Genomic DNA, 17,198 nt, shown 5'->3' on the forward strand with positions numbered 1-17,198 from the left:
AAGTGTGCCACCTGATTTCTGATGTAACCTCTTTGATTAGATATTTTCCCTCCTGTTGCACTTGAAAGGTTTGTTGCACTGTGTTGCTCTCTCTTTTAGAACAGGAGCAACTTCTCCTCCATATGCCTTTTTATAAAAACTTTGAAAACTCTGAACACACTTTGTTCACTAACTTCATGTTGGAGTCAGGACCTGTGCTAATTGTGCTTTGTCTCTTCCAGCACATTATGATTTAATCGGCCTCCCTGCGTCGACATAGTTTGTGTGTGCGGCAGAAAGTGGAGCAGTGCATTCCGCTCCACTTCAACCTGTCCATTACAATGTAGTCCGATGCTATCAGTGTCATGCCGCTCTGTCGTGACGGCCTTTCACTTTCTGTTGAGCCTATTAAGATCACAGAGGCCATTAGGCACGATCATGCTCCACTCTACAGCAGTGTTTCCTCTTTAACCTTTTCTGTTAGTGCAGGTTTCAGATCAAAGTCCTGTTGTTCTCCAAATATGCAGTTCTTATTATTGAGACTTTATAAGGATCATGCACTACAAATGATTATTATGATACTTGTTAAGCACCAGTCTAGTGATCTAGTGGTTTAGAATAAAGATAAATGTAAGTATTGACCTTAACCCTCCTATTATCCTTGGGGTCAATTGGACCCCTTTCAATGTTTAACGTCTCTAAATGAATGACTAACATCGTTTTTTTGGCTTCATATTTCATAACTTTTCCTCATTTATTGGGGACAACTGGGGAAACATAAAATTAAAAGGTTGATATGTTCCAGTTTCCTGATAAAAAAATTACACATCAGTGTTCCTTTGGGTCAATTTGACCCCAGGCTGTTTTTCGCTGTATATAACATAAGAAATATAAACATTTTACACACATTTGTTTTGGTTGGTTTTTATGATATTTAGGTCACTTTAACCAAAGACACTTCTGTATGTGACTGCAGGAGCTGGGATCGAACCGCCAACCTTTAGATTGAGATATAATATTTCCAGCCTCCATGTCTCTAAAGACATTCAATGATGAATCGTGTGTCATACGTTTTAATAACATAGAAACAAGGCAGAGCCGAGCATGACAAACTCACAGCAGTTTGATGTTCTGTTTTACAAATAAAGTCCTTCTGAATGCTTTAAATTGTGTTTATGCTTGAAATATATTTTATTTAAAGGGCGATTTAGGTAGTCAACAAGGAAACAAAAAGTACCTGACACATAAACCTGGGTAACAATCTGTTTCTGGAGGTTTAAACTGCTGGGGTCAAATTGACCCCAAGGATAAAAGATGTTAGTAAATTTGAGGGTAACAGGAGGGTTAACCTAAAAGCACAGAATGTAATTCTTCTGAGGAAAGTAAAGCTGCCACAAGCCTGTGAATACATTTACAGAACTTTTAGTGGCATCTAGTTTGAAATGATAATTTCATGCAAAATTTCCAAGATTTGAAGGGCAGACTTTCTCGGCTATGAGATTTTGTTCCTCTGTGCCTTACCTTTCAATATCTAGCATGTTTGGACATTGGTTTTGGACATTTGATCAGATAATGGACAACATTTGATGACTTCACCATGACCTCTAAGAAACTGTGATACATATGTTTTTTGTTTTTTTGTAAGTTATATTTTTGGGCTTTTTCGTCTCTATTGTTAGGACAGCTGAAGAGAGACAGAAAACTTGGGGAATAGAGAGTAAGGGAAGACGTGCAGCAAATGGTTGACCGGCTGAGAGTCGAACCGGCGACCTCTGTGGCGAGGACGAGGACTATAGCCTCGATACGTGGGGTGCTTAGACCGCTAGGCCACCAGCGCCCCATGTTTGTTTTTGGAGATAGTGCCGTTCTGACAGACCTTTATTTGGTAAACCTTTTTGGGTAGTAATTAATTTAATTGTAATGACCAATAACAGTCCGTATTTTTGTGTGTTAAAGACGGGGAGTGTTGACTCTGATCTGTACACATAGTGGAGCTTCCCATGAGGTAAAAACTGGATAAGTCTTATGAAGTGTTGGATAGTTTGACAGTGAAGCTTGTCTGAAATGCTGTTGTTGAAAGACACAGAGCAAAGGGCTTTATTTCGTATTCATGTACCCTAAAGGTTCTGCAGTTTCTTGATTCAACACTTCTGACAACCAACTCAGCATGATTAAATCATCACTGGAGCGAGATACAGAGTACTGGGAGAACTGGTCGTCCAGTTTGATTGAAAATGTTTTGATCACAGAGCAGAGCTCTGAACTGAGAAAGTCTCCAGCTCTAAGATCCCTGCACTTCAACTTTAAGAACACTGAACAAGCTTTTCCCTTTTTTTCAAGTCTCCTGTCTCCAGAACCGCACTCTTGCTTTCTAATTGCCAGCTTTCTCCTCTTAGTGCCCTCTTTGGTTGGACAGTGTGGTTAACCATCAGTCATGGTAATCCTGCTGTCCTCTCTGTATTTTTGGTGCATTTAGAAGTTTACTTCTATCTTTGAAACATTTCAGAGCATATCAAGTTGAAATTTGAGGCTTTGCTAAATTAGTAAATTTCCCTTTCAGCCATTGTACCTGCATTTTTTCCTCTTAAAATCATTCCTTTTTATTTCTCTAATAAAAGAACTCTGGAATCCATTTCTTAGTAGGAGTTGAATAGTTGCTGCTCGAGTGGAAACTAGGAGCTAAAGTGTCCAGTAACACTAGGGAAGATTATTCTTCTCCTGCTGCACCTTAAAGGGTATGAAAAAGTTTCCTAAGTAAAGCTTACTTCTACTACTTTTTAATGTATGAGTGCATGCATTTTTATACATGAATGTATCACATTCTTTCAGCCTGGAATAGACAAGATGCAAGATTACATTTTCTAGAAAAAGTACAGCTTCTGTGTAGGTTGTGTCAGATCAGTCAAAGAGACAGTCAGTCACATGGTTTTAAAAATACTTTCAATAGCACAGAGTTTACTTTTAGGATTCTGTACAAGAAAAAAAGAGGAGCTCAATCAGTCGATTTGAATCAGCTCAGTTGCAAGAGGGACAAATACAAAGAAATGTAAAATCTAGAGCAATCAGATGAACCATTAAGTGATAAGCTACTGGTCCTGAAGTGAATTAAAGTTGAGTTAAAATGTTGATTTAAGACACCTAACCCTCTACTGTACATGATGTGGTTCTTCCTTTATTTAATCTGACATGTAGTTTACACGAGTGGGTTTATTTGGCTGCTGTTTCCGGATCACAAAGGCACTCAATTACAGCAAGGTCCACCCTTCCTGATGTCCACAAAACATGATAAGAGGATTACTGGTACCATGTTTAATCATGCAACAGACCACTCGCCAAGCTTGTTCTAGATTTAGGTTTCACTTCCAAACACAATATGTTCATGTATAGATACATATTTCTTTGTATTCTATTCAGCAATGCCTCAGCAGTGTATATTCTTCCTTATTCTTTTCAGTTCCTCTAGCATCTTCTAAGTGAACCTATTTTTAGTGTTTGACTGCCTCAGCGCCCTGCACGCTGGCTGAACACATGACTGCCTGTATAAAAATCATGAGACTTTTCATTCCAGCGCACTGGGAGGCAAATCCAGCCAACCTCTGCGAAAACAAGCCAAACGTACCTCCACGCCATATGGATATGTCATGTCATTAATAGCTCCAGCTACAGTACCTCCTGCTGTGTCCTGTTTCACTGCACACCAATCATAGTGGCAGACAGATGCATGTTCTCTGACTTCTGTGATCCACTTTCACCTCAGCCCCTGACTCTACCTTTGTGAATGTTTTGCTCTGTATCAAGAGTTTCCCACCAGGAAAAAGAGCCGCTAATCCAGCCACGTCCAGATTATTATTATCTAATGATCAAAGCTGTCGGTAGAGGAATGTCTAAACCGCTGTAACACAGTTGTGTAATGACCTCTCAGCGTTTTCTCCTTAAGCTCAGGGTTTCACTTGCTAAGGTATGCATGCACACTTCGTTAAAGATGAATTACAGTGGCTTAGAGTCTGTCAAGAACTGACACTTAAAGATGAAGAACTGCCTTGAAAAATGTCATGTCTTTGTTGCACATTACCTACTCCATCTGTCAATCAGTGAAATAAGATACGACCAGCAGCATGAATCTATAGCCTGCAGACTTGTGTACATTTCTCTGTGTCGTTGTGATGTGCATAGAAAAACAAAACTGGGGCTGCCTTGTGAGCACATTGCTCTATGGCGCTGATGGTGATCAAAAACTCCAGTACATACCTCAGAGATATCAAATGAATCAATCAATCTTTATTTATAAAGCGCCAAATCACAACAAACGTTATCTCAAGACGCTTTTACGAACATAGCAGGTCTAGACCATACTCTATGTTATATTATTAACAAAGACCCAACACCAAGACAGGATAAGACTCAGTCTTATCTCATCTTAATCCACCATGATCATTGCACCTCGCAGTCAAGCTGCAACCTCTGGTCTAAAAATATAAGTCCAATGCGGAAGTGTTAAAAACTGCAGTTCATCGAGGATCCACTTGAGGCTGGCTCTGGAAGTACCGGAAACCACATACACAACGCCACGGATACTACGTCCATATTTTATACAGTCTATGGTTCTGGTAGCTACTTACAGCGGCGAGGACAAACTTCCTTTGAACAGGCAGTAACCTCGAGCAGAACCAGACTCATGTTAGACAGCCATCTGCCTCGACTGAGTTGGGGTTGGAATGAGGGATAGAGGAGAATAATAGAGAGAGAGAGCGATGAAAGTGATGAATCACAAAGATATCACCACAACATGGTCAAAACATCACCGTGACAACATATTTGATGCATTATGAAGAGAAGACTGGAAATTAGTCAGAAAGCAGCTTTCCAGATTTGATACCATATCAGCATTGACATAACTAAGACACAGCAGAAGTTTTCAGCTGTTAGCTGCATAGTAAACCACAAAAAATGTAAACAGCAGAGTAAGTTATAGCAGATATGCAAGCTTCAACGTGTGTTAGTGTATCACAATATTGAACAAAAGTTGTTCTACATTGTAGATTTTTCCTCACATCCTGCAGGACATTATGTTCAAATTAGAAAGTGTCAGGGTAATTTCCCAACAAGACTGAACAGCAGTTAGGATACTTTGATCCAACACTGTCATTCAGATATCTACAAGAAATGTGATTTTTTTTTTTTTTGCTTTTGTGCACATTAAAGCTAGGGTTGGTAGTCATGGAAAACTAGCATGAATTTGAATGTAGCATTTCCTCAGGACTCCTTCTAACCCCTCCAAAACGACACCCCCGCTCACATGCGCAAGCGCCACTCCTCCGCGACCATATGATCGTGACTGTATCAAAACCGGTCCTCAGCACATCGTTTGTGTTTTGCACTACGTCACCTCATGTCTCACTCAGCGGTTAAAAACACAAACAAACATGAAATGTACGCGCAGGAGGCGGGCAGAGCAGCAGGATGGGATTTGATTGGTTTCATAATTTGGCTCCCAAAGGCAGGGATTGGTTGGTGTTTTCCCAGGTTTATTCCGGCTGTAGATAGAGGCTTTTTTCACTCTTTTTTAAGAACACATTATGTATTGATTGCCATCGGAACATAAAGATAATTTTAACCAGTATAACAAAAAGTGTATCTAAATCTGACTACCAACCCCAGCTTTAAGCAAAGGAACTTTTTCCCTGATACTGCTTTTGTATTCTTCACTCACACCCATTAAAGTGTGCTCATTGATGCTTCTAATAGACGTGGTAGAGCACCTGGTGGATCTGTATACCTCTCACATGTCTGTGTCAGCGCTCAGCGGAGTGTCTTTATATATAATGTGTTATTTCCAGTCTGTCAGAGAACTTTCTCATCTTACAACGCCTCTTAAACAGTATCTCAACTCAAGCTCCACTGCTTTGAGGACTGGATCACTCAGAGTGCATGTGTGGGTTTCCTTTTTCAACTCCTTCCAAAACTTTTTTCTGTCAGAAAACCAAGAATGTTTCTAAGTGGTTTTAGACTTAATTTTTTTTAGTTTCAAACACAGACATTTGAGTATTTTTTATTTCTCCACTTCTGAAGAGGCGACTCTGACGAGGCTACAGGGCTCACTGGTCATCTCAGCTGTCCTAGTGACAGAGGAGATTTTTATAGCCCAGCCTTTTTCCACCAGCTGTGCAAAATTCACTGCAGAGATTGCATGTGGATGTTTGCCATGTATCACTATGTTGACTTATTGCTGTCCTAAAATAAGGTACAGTTTCCCTTTCACATGTATTTATGGAGTCAGAGGGTTCACCCCGTTATCACGTGTCGGTCAGTAGGCTATCAGGTCAAATCTAATACTGTGGGTATGCACAGGTGGCTGCTGGGAGAGCTGATGAAGGAACTCTCACTAGTGATATGTTTGGGGTCCTCGGGTTCAACTCCACAATTTATGGAGACAAATCTTTTTACAACCTGTTCATTAAGAACTATATCTCTTAACACAGTCACTACTGTATTGAAGGCCAGACTGTCTCCATTATAATTTGATCATTTTGCTTTTTGTTTTTCAGATTATGATACATAATGTGATTTTAATGTACAACATATGGTTCATTGTGGTGATCTGTTTTGTTTGACACACATAGTGTTGGTATTGCAAAGCTTACAATGCTGTACTTTGCACCATGAGCCTGAGCCCCTCTGTGTATGCTTTAAGCTCTCCAGTTACTGACTTGTCTTTATCTGAACAGCCTGTCAGTGATACAAATGTGGGGCTGTGGTTTGTGTAATTGCGTGTCAGTGCTAGAGATATTGAATGCTTGTGTGTATGTGTGTGTCTCCCGGCATATGGACACAAATGTTTTGTGTGGGCTGCAGCAGAACCAGAAAAATAGTCTCTCCCTCTGGGAACTATTACTCACATTGAGGGCATCGCAGCCTTTTTGGCTGCTCAATATTATTCGCTGATATGTCAATGTCTAATGATACACTCATTGTTTGGAATGTTAACACTATTAGAGATAAGCTTAATGGCTGATGAAACATACTTTCCTTCACATACGTCACAAAGATAACAAAATTATTAACTCAGAAAGATGAGATGTAAATCATATCTCTCTTCCCTCCCAGCATCCGCATTCCCAGATGATTACACTTAATAGCCTCATCTCACCTCATTTTTTTTCCTGCTTTTCTTTCTGTCTTATAGACTAATGAGTGGAACAAAAATGACGAGCGCCTGCTTGCTGCCGTGGAGCACGGAGAGGTGGAGAAGGTGGTGTCGCTTCTTGCCAAGAAAGGTGCGAGCGCTGTAAAACTAGACAGCGAGGGAAAATCAGCGTAAGTATTTTGAGTAGAATCTACAGAAGAATGAAGAGAAAATGTCTTTGTTGCAGATCTAGCAATCCCAGGTGTGAACTCTTTGTGCTATATATACTGTACATATATATATTGATTTATATCTCGGTTATAAGCGCATGATTCCCAGTGAAGCCAATTATCTTTTTAAAGATGGCAAAGAACATCCGGAGCAAAACATGTCTACCGCAAAAATACTCCTGCAGGGTAATTAATTGGCAGAGACTGAGACAAAAGTCTCCTGTGGGTTCTGTAGGATGCACTCTTTGAGGCTGGGGAAGAAGCCAAGACATTTGAATTCAGATCTGAAACACTGACATGACCAGAGAGTGAAAATTAGAGAGGAATGAAGTGCAAATGTAGTTTGCTTCCTGTTTATATCAAAAATGTGAATGCAAGTAAAATGAAATAAAAGGGTTTTGAATTTTCAGGGGAAATCTAATCTAGTCTTGTTTTTTTTTTGTCTTGATTATTATTACTTTTTTCAGTTAAAGGCTCACATCCCTGCATCCTAGGATAAACTCCTCAAGTCATGAGCTTATGAAACTACGTTCACGCTCCACAGCACATTGTTAAAAATGAATGTCCAGTCTAAAAATACTGCTTTTTCTCTTGGTTCTTGAAAGGTTGACATTTTTTGGCATTTCCTCAGCCTCTCTGACATTCAGTGTTTTGAGAACCAGTTCATTTCTGCAGAGGCAGTGGAGCTCACCGCCTCACCGGTTGAGATTGTTGATAACACAGAGGCTCTGTGTTAATATTTGACCTCTTTCTTTCCCTGAAACACAACACCCGCTGACCTCAATGTGCTAAGCAGCTCACGCAGCGCCAGGAACATCAAAACACAAGAACAAAATGCAGGGAGAAACAAATGTGCAGATCTGCACATGCCGACACAAACACACTGGCTTTTTTGTTCCCCTGCCAGTTCACATCCTTGACCTTTTCTCTGTGTGCGACTGGAACACAGACACACACACACACACACGAAGATGCATACTCGCAGGCTTTTTAAATCAGCATGAATGTGGTTTGGGATCTCAATGCTGCGATCTTTTCAGAATGCACAAAGGAGGAGTCTACAGTATCGCTATGGTGATAAAACCTGATTGAAAGGCATGTGGGCATAGTTTTGTGCTCGAGTGCGTGAGTGTGGAGCCCACGCACACACCAGGGGAAGGCTGGGCATGTGCGGTGTTTTTTTCTTTCTGCTCACTGAGCTGGAAAGGGGTCGTATTGATTGCCTGCTGCACACAGACGCACTAACACACCATTAGGTGTAAAAATCTGCATGTTGAGGTTTTTAAGGTGTTGTATGTGCTGCACTATCTCTCAACCAGCAGCAGCGGTTACCTGTAGTCCAAAATGAATTGAAAAGGGAGATAAAGCTTGTCAATTACAGGTTTTAGTGGGTATGTTTTGTAAAGCTAGCTGTTCCTCCTTGTTTCTATTGTTTGTGCAGAGATAGGCTAACAGGGGGGCTGACTAAAGCTTCACCAAAAATGTTTGTGTTCCAAGTGTTATTAGTCATTGACAGAAGACGAAATTCATATCAAAGCACAGCAGAAAAGCTTGATTTTTTAAAGAGATGTTCAAACTTTATTTGTTTTCACAGCTTCTGTCAGTGTGTGGTCACAGTTTGAGATTTTCCATAGCATCTCTTTTTAAAGAGGTTTACGCCCTCATATCCTCAGATCTTGAGTGTAACTCCAAAACTATCAAAGCAAGAGTTTTTTAAAAAGCAGTCTTACATGCAGTTCTATTGTCATGATTTTTAACCGATGATTTTAAATAATTTTCATATGTTCGTTCTTTGATTTTGTTTTTTGCAGACTTCATGTGGCAGCTGCTCGAGGTTTGACTGACTGCCTGTCTGTCATTCTGTCTCATGGAGCTGACCTGTCAATCACTGATGGTGCAGGTGTGTACTGTAGTTATAGATACAGAGGATATGATGTGTGAAAATCGTTTATAACTGTCATACTTTTTGTTAGAAAGTCTAAATATTTCAGATGTATTCTTTACAGACAGGTTTTATTAAAGGTATACGTTTGTTTCGGAATGGTCATTTGGTTTTGAGCATAAAGGTTTATTCAAACATTGATTCTTTTTAAATGATTTTCTTTTTCACTTTATCCAACTTGGCACAACATTCTGTATAGTGTCAAAGATGTTCACTGTGATCTCTCTTGATTTATGTTCAGGTTTGAATCCGTTACACCTGGCTGCCAAAAACAATCACATCGAGTGCTGCAAAAAGCTCATTCAGGTAAGGTGGACACAGGGAAGGGAAGCTTTTTGTAACTGTCATCACTGAGATAGTCCCAGCTTAAGCAAAAGTTACATCTGAAATCTTATGGGTAGCTCTGAGTAGATAGACCTCTGTAAAACTGTGGTTGTCACAGCATCATTTTAAGATTGGATATGTTAGAGGATGAGGAGATGATGGTGGCGCCTACTGTGCGTTCTCTGCTCTCTCTTTCCTTTAGAAATCTATCTACTAGCTGTAGATTGAAGATAATCAAAAGCTTTGTCATAGTTTATGTATGTTTACATTGCTGTTGGTCGGTTAATGGGAGTTAACGGCAGTTATTTTCAGATCTAAGCCTGTTCAGGCTAACAGCTTGAGAGTCAGCACATAAACAAATGCCCCACAGAGAAAAGTGCTTTTCACTGATTGGCCAGAGGAAGTAGAAACATCATTTCTGCACCAATATTTGAGTCCAACACTACTAGACCAGATGAACCTTACATCTCTGTGGTGCAACCCGACAACAACACAGCTTAAGATAAAGACTAGCTAGGTTTAGTGTAGACCTTGCCTCCTAAATTACAACACAACTTATACAGAGCTGGTGCAATGACCACTGAAGTGCCCCTGAGTCTTACAGTGATAAGCTAATACTTTGTTTTTGATTAACTGTAGTTTTTTTAACACTATTTCAGGTAAATGTTTCCAAGACGTGTTTTACAACACGAGGTGCAAGAAACAATGAAGTCAGAATCTTTAAACAGCTGAGCATTCAGTCACTCAGCAAGACGTCTGCCTGGATGCATTAGCTGATGTAGGAAATAAAGAATGTGTGAAAGCAGCAACAGCAAGAACCAAAGGAAACAGAGCTCTCTTAAAGGTCTCACTCCTCTGTTGAGATGTCTGAAACAGACAGCTTTTCTGCTTCATTTCTTCAGTCTGCTGAGTGTGTGGGGATGTTTGTGGGGATCAGCAGGAGCACACACACGCACATGCACACGCACACGCACACACACACACGCACACACACACACACACACACACACACACACACACACACACACACACACACACACACACACAATACAATTTCACAACCTTCATCCTGCCCTGATCTGCTGATCCAACTGTTCTATGAGAGCTGCATCAAAATAAACAGTCACCTGAAAGGTCAAACGTTCATGCACATTTGCTGATTTTCAAACAGCAAACAGCTTCTCTTTTGGTCTACCAAAAGTGCTTTGTACTGTGCAATCCGACTGACCTATGGGTCTTTACCAGACATGGGGTTGCAACAAAGAATACAAGTTTGTTGCTTGAATGATTCTGTAATTGTTAGACTTTCAGTTCTACAAAATCAAATTTGCTACTCTTATATCTGAAACTCAAGAAACAAGCCTCTGAAGCCACGAGGCATTTTGAGTTCTGAGAAATATTTGTGCATATCTTTGGAAATATTCAGGTTTTGCAAGCCATTCAGGGAAATGTAAGGCTTCACCAGAGTAGCACAGAATGAACAAAGAGGTTTTACAGTATCCAGGGCTTCAACTTTCCATTCATAATCATGTATAATCCATGTGTGAAATCGATTTGTACATCTAATATATCTCTGCTTCCTCTCCAGAGCAAAAGTCCTGTTGATGCCGTCGACAGCTCAGGGAAAGCTGCTCTGCATCACGCTGGTGAGTGTCTCACGTCCTTAGAGTTAATTAAACCCAAGTGCTTTTACTGAAGATTAGTCTCCCAAGACAAGGACGTGGGAAAATATCTCGTGAGCTTAAGTTTAAGCTCTACTTTTATTCTTTTTAAATCGTCCACCATTTCTGGAATTAAGTGATTAAATGTGATTTTAGACCGTTTTGTTTCCAAAAGTTCTCCTAATACTCTCACTAGTTTCATTCAAACGAAACACTGCACCGTCTCTTATGCATAGATTTTTACAGACTCCATATTTTAACATGTGTGTATTTAACAATTTGATTTTTATCTTCTTCTCAGTTTGCATCACAATGCTGATGTTAAGATGACATGGAAGTTTTATTTTTAAATTTAGTCAAGGTTTTTTTCAGTGTTGCAGTTATTTAGCTGAGACAGTTGCTGATTAATGTAGTGTCATGTCAGGATAGACTACAGCTGTCTGTTGTAAAAGGAAAGTATGAAGGACAGAGAAGTCATGTTTAACTTTTAACTTCAATTTTATAATAAAAATGGATTAAGATCATTCATTTAAGTGAATATATACAACAATAGATAAATAAATAACTGGGAAAATAAATGGCAATGCTTACAATCATTTAGTCTTTAAATTCCAACATTGTTCTCTTAATGTTTCAAATGATCATTTTTTCAAATGATCATTTATTCATTTTCTAAGTTTATTTTTGGGCTGTTATGCCTTTATTGAGGAAATAGATATGGCATGCAGTTAAGGGCCACAGGTTGGAATCAAACCTGGGCCGCCCCCTTTAAGGACTGAGGCTTAACCACCAACCCGAACCGGCACCCAACAAATTTTTGTTTATTCATTTTTTTGTATTTTTTAATATTCATTTAATTTCCAGGACAACATAATGAATCAAGGAGATGTATTTCTTGCAAAATTTTACCAAAGACCAAACTGACCTGGACATCTGCGTGCGCTTTATCATCTGACTGTTGTTTTCTTTTATCCTCAGCTGCCAGCGGGAGCATCCAGGTCGTCCAGCTGCTGTGTGAACTCAAAAGTCCCATCAACCTGAAAGATGCAGTGAGTTTACTTTATCCCACTCTTTCTCTCTCAGACTTCTTCTTCTGGGCAGGATTGTAAGAGAGCTTTAAATCAGAACAAAAACTCCTCAGACGCTCATTCAGTCTCTATCGACCTTCTGCTGTGTTATTTGAGGAATTTGTTAAAAGAAGGTTAAACACTTTTTGTACGCTGTGGATTTCCTTGAAGATTTACCTCTCTGTTGGCTCTGTGTTTGAAACTGGATAATTGCTGTGTTTAAATGCAGACAAATATGTCATTTCACAATTATAGTTTTGCCTGCATCCCTCTTAAAGCTTTTTCAGCTTGCATTGCGAACAAAGGTACATGAACTGCTATCTCTAACAGCTTTAAATCAAGGATTCTTGTTCACCAACATTTCCTCCCTTTTGTCTCTCTGCTTAAATCAGGATTTATATTGTACACTGTGTGTGTGTGTGTGTGTGTGCGTGTGCGTGTGCGTGTGCGCGTGCGCGTGTGTGTGTGTGTGCACATGCGTGTGCGTGCCTGATTGTGTGTTGGGTATAGGGTCAGTTTACTGTGGGAACTCTGCTCCCAAGCCGCAGACATGTGGTCTCCATTGCTGCAGTGCTCCATGCCTGTGGTTTTTTACCCAACTGTGGTGTGTGAGCATGATATTTTTCGTGTGTTTGAGTGTAAAAGAAAAAGAGAGAAAGTAGGAGAAAAGAATTGTTGAAGGGAATGTGTTTGCCCTTTTGTTTTACTGTCATGCACAGCTGGTCCACTGGAGATAAACACACACTCGGAGTTCTCTTTACCTACATGTACGATATGATATTATTGCTGCCTCATTCTTACTGAAGCCTGTAAAAAGTTGCGTGTTGTGGCTTCTCAGACGGGTCCATGCTGACAATTTGTAAAACAGGCTGTTCAGATTACTGAGGGTTAAATTAAAGGATTTCTGTTACAACAGGAGCCAACCTTATTCAACTTGGCAATTTTTTTGTCTTCATGACATTTTCACTTAATAAAAATTCTCCAAAACCACCCATCAAAAAGTTCAATACATTGAAGAAACTGCTAATATCAAGGGAAAAATTCTATATTTCAGCAGAAATGAGTGCCCGGATTTAGGATTCTCTGCACTTGCATGTTTAAGGATGTACATATGTACAATGAAAAAGCATGATGTTGAAGCTGAGAGACAGTTCTTTGGTGCTGTTGTCTGTGTTGTGCGTATCCGGTTCTTTTCAGCAGTAATCATCTGCAAATGTGTGTGTGAGCCATGAGCAGCTCTGTTAGCTGTTGGGAGACGTGTAGACAGAGAACCACAGAGAAGTCTGGAACATATTGTTGTGCAAAACATGCCAGCTTGTTCGCCTCAGGCATACATACTTACATGGCTGTAACAAATATCCATACCTGATCTATATTTGACATAAACACACAGCAAGATATGGAAAGAAACAGAGGAACATCTGCTTATGTGTGTCTGACAGAGGATGTTTATAGAAATCAAGTAAACTTAAATCCTGCTCGGAGACACTGGCATCATGTAGAATAAAAGCTTCCTGATGTTTTCAGCTGGAAACAAATCTGATTCTCCAGTTCTTTAAATGAAGCTCAGCCCTTACAACTTTTGGCATCCATATATTTAGTTTAAGAGGCTCAAAAACTCTTGGAAGACATGAAAAGGGGCAATTTGGAGAAAACAAGATCGCATATTCTTCAACTAAGAATTGAGTCATGAAGCTGATGATCTTCAGATGTCCAGTAAAGAGGACAACTGTACCAAGAGGTGATTTTAGAATCAGGCACTTATGTCAGTTATGGTTTTGAAACACAACAATCCCAATTTAGTTGTTAAAAAATACATATTTGAATACTGATGAAACATAAGAGCTGAAAAAGTCAGAAACCACAACCATACTAGGCTTCTGAAAGAGTCATGCAGTACGATTTAAGCTAGTTAAATAAAAGTAATAGATTCTACTAATGAACATCTGCTAGTTGCTAGTGTGACTCATCAGATGGTTAATCAGTGCTCAGAAAGAACATACTAAGAAAAGTTTAATTCATAGAAATTGTTGGTAGGAGAAGCCGTGGTGGCTGCGAGACTGTAGCTACAAGATTAAGGACCCACTCAGGCTATAGATATCAAAGGTTGCAAAACCCAAAGTCTTCAAATAATATGCTGTAATATAAGCAGATATAAATATATCTGCTTTATAATGTTATCACCTACTTTTACTTCTTGGGGAGACAGAGTCTCAGATGTTGAGCCTGTTGTCCTCTGAATGGAAGTTGAGTAGTTTGATCCACAGCTCTTGCAGTATGCACATCAAATATACTAAACCCCTTGATTCTCTGGAAAACGCAGACAATGATTTAAAATGTGTGTGAATGAGTGAAAAACTTTCATATACTTTAAATCTGTATACTAAAACTGATGGCTGCAGTTTGACGGTCTGCATAGCAGCTTCTTCCATCAGTGTTTGAATGTGTGCCAGAGGGTTAATGTTTAAATCTGTTTAAGCGCACAAAGGAAAACAAAGGTCCTACATAGAAGTGCAGTCCATTTGACATTCAAGGTAAACAGCCAGTCCTTTGTTTCTACAGTTCACATTTTATTGATGTACGCAACATGTGATTGGGGGCCATAAAAGAGACATTGCTACTACAACAGGCGCTCATGTTTGAAAGGTTAAGAATGACTAGTTAATATGATCCTTCACCTTCAAGCTGCACATAAAAACAACCTCAGTCTTAATTAGGCACAACAACCCCTTCAGCAATTTCTCCTGTATTTGTCTCATGCTGAATATACTTTGTCACATGTTGTACCACATGTAGGTTTTTGCATATGCACAGACCTTGATGTACAACAACAAAATGTTTACTTCTCAAACCTTGAAGCTTTGGTAAGGTTGCTTATGTTGGAAGGATGATCCAGTTGCAGATAAGATAGATACTCAAACTTCTCTAAACAAAATAACTTTGGAAAAGTTTCAGTTTTATAACCAAAACTCCACTGTGCATGTGGGTAATTATAACTGTCCCAATAAGAGTGTGTTGAGCTTTAAATTGGGGCATGTGTGTGGGAGTTCGCCTTGATTGACAGGCCCTTCAAGGCATCACACTCCACTGTGAAGACTGAATCACAGTGAATTTGGCATCTAGGCTTTAAACTGAAGAGATGTCAGCAAATTGGAAACAGGTGTACATAAACACACATTTGACACCTGAGCTGTCACACTCACACGCAGACACTGGATGTGTAACCCTGTGAATAAAAAGATTATTTTCTGTCTGTTAGATCCCAGAGCAGAGACGGATCAGTAGGAACACAGACTGAGCAGAGCAGACACAAGTCTGTTAAAGTCTTCAGCAGAGCTCAGAGGAACCCACAACATAGTTTTGTTCTCTGTGGTGTGGAAGCAGCAGCCTTGTAATATAAAACACAGAGTTATGCTGACACACTTTACTGTTGCTTAGCAATCTCTTGTTTCCAGCTGAATAGTTCGCTTTCTTTTCTTTCTTTGACTTTGTTTCACTTTCAACAACATAAATGACCCGTGGAAACATGCAGTCCTACATTTTCAGCTGAACTCTGTATGAATGTCTTTGTTTTTCTTCTTTAATTCACTGTGTTCAGAAAATAGAATTCAGAGCTCACTCTTAACACATATTTCTGTTACCATTTTGAGATGCAATGTATTTACTATTATCATCTGTCTGAAGATTATGTAGCATTCATGGCTGCTGCTCCTTCCAGACTGAGCACCACCCTCCAAAAGCTCAGCCAATGAAACACTCCTGTTAGATTTAGGTCATAGATGGTTAGGGTTAGGTGAAATGTCATGCTTGGGGTCAGGATCTGTCAGTCCTGAGTAAAATATGGGATAATACGTTGCATGCAATATGGCCTCAGCTTCCCAGCCCTAGCCATTAAACTTGTTCTGAGTCAGCCTATTTATTTAGAACTGTAAATACATCATTTCAGGGGACTTTCCCAAACTCAACGCTGAATGTTTGCCTTTCCTCTTATTTTCTGGGAAATTCATTTAAGAGACATCCACTCCTTCTTCACATGGATCTGAGATTTCTCTCACCACACAGACACTTTAAATACTGCATGTCAAGGCCCACGACCTGATGTCATACAGGATGAATTATATAGCTGTGTGTTATGTTGGTTTAAGGTCCCTCTATATGATGAAATCAGCCATATCTAATGCTTTATAATCTCTGTTTTTCCCAAAGGAGGGACTCACCCCCTTGCTGTTGTCGGCCAAACACGCTCATGCTGAAGTGTGCAGCTCTTTGCTGGACTGTGGGGCTGAAATCAACACATCTGACAATAGTGGCAGGTACAAATAAACAAAACAAACACAAAGAAGTATAACTCCTGCATTAAACAGCAGTGACGACTGATTTAAGACTCACCTGTTCTTGGATGATTGGGAGATGATGTATTAGTGATCAATATGTGTATGTTCCCGTGTTGCAGGACAGCCTTGATGCTTGCCTGTGAGTCCAGTGCTGTGTCTGTTGTAGAAGTTTTGGTTCAGCGAGGAGCAGATCTGTCAGCTGTGGACTCACAGGGCCACGATGTCACACACTATGCCAAACTGTCCGGGAACGCTGAGGTCAAAGCTGCACTCACTGCTGCCCTGAACAGACAACATGTCACAGGTAAGACTTGTGCAAAAAAACAGACTCAGAAAAAAAAAGGAAATATGAAGCCCGTTATCCTCACAGCCTGATCAATATAAATACAAACACACACATAAGCGTGTCGCCTCTGTGTGGTTGGAACATGCACTGCTTGTGTTTTTACACCGAGTCCACACTGCCATCTGCAGGACTTCCTCTGTCAGTGTTACTTTTTTACATGTCAGGTGTAAAGTGTTCTCTCTGAATGATATT

The 17,198-nt window shown here is 39.9% G+C and overlaps 1 protein-coding gene and 1 long non-coding RNA gene across 3 annotated transcripts in view; one reads left to right on the plus strand and one right to left on the minus strand.

The window, feature by feature from the left end:
* Positions 1-17,198, plus strand: part of rai14 (retinoic acid induced 14) — a 47,293-nt gene that overhangs the window by 20,549 nt on the left and 9,546 nt on the right. For both annotated transcript variants that reach the window (XM_034709346.1, XM_034709347.1), the window contains exons 3-9: positions 7,163-7,293; positions 9,144-9,232; positions 9,516-9,580; positions 11,187-11,244; positions 12,238-12,308; positions 16,533-16,639; positions 16,780-16,964. In XM_034709346.1, the coding sequence (XP_034565237.1) occupies positions 7,163-7,293; positions 9,144-9,232; positions 9,516-9,580; positions 11,187-11,244; positions 12,238-12,308; positions 16,533-16,639; positions 16,780-16,964 (706 nt within the window). The remainder of the gene's footprint in view (positions 1-7,162; positions 7,294-9,143; positions 9,233-9,515; positions 9,581-11,186; positions 11,245-12,237; positions 12,309-16,532; positions 16,640-16,779; positions 16,965-17,198) is intronic.
* Positions 14,876-16,938, minus strand: LOC117830972. Its single transcript, XR_004634879.1, has 2 exons — positions 16,716-16,938; positions 14,876-16,608 (listed from the first exon to the last, which is right to left on the minus strand). It is a non-coding gene; the product is annotated as an uncharacterized LOC117830972 (long non-coding RNA).

This window comes from Notolabrus celidotus, chromosome 19, assembly GCF_009762535.1.
Source record: "Notolabrus celidotus isolate fNotCel1 chromosome 19, fNotCel1.pri, whole genome shotgun sequence".
Classification (NCBI taxonomy): Eukaryota; Metazoa; Chordata; class Actinopteri; order Labriformes; family Labridae; genus Notolabrus; species Notolabrus celidotus.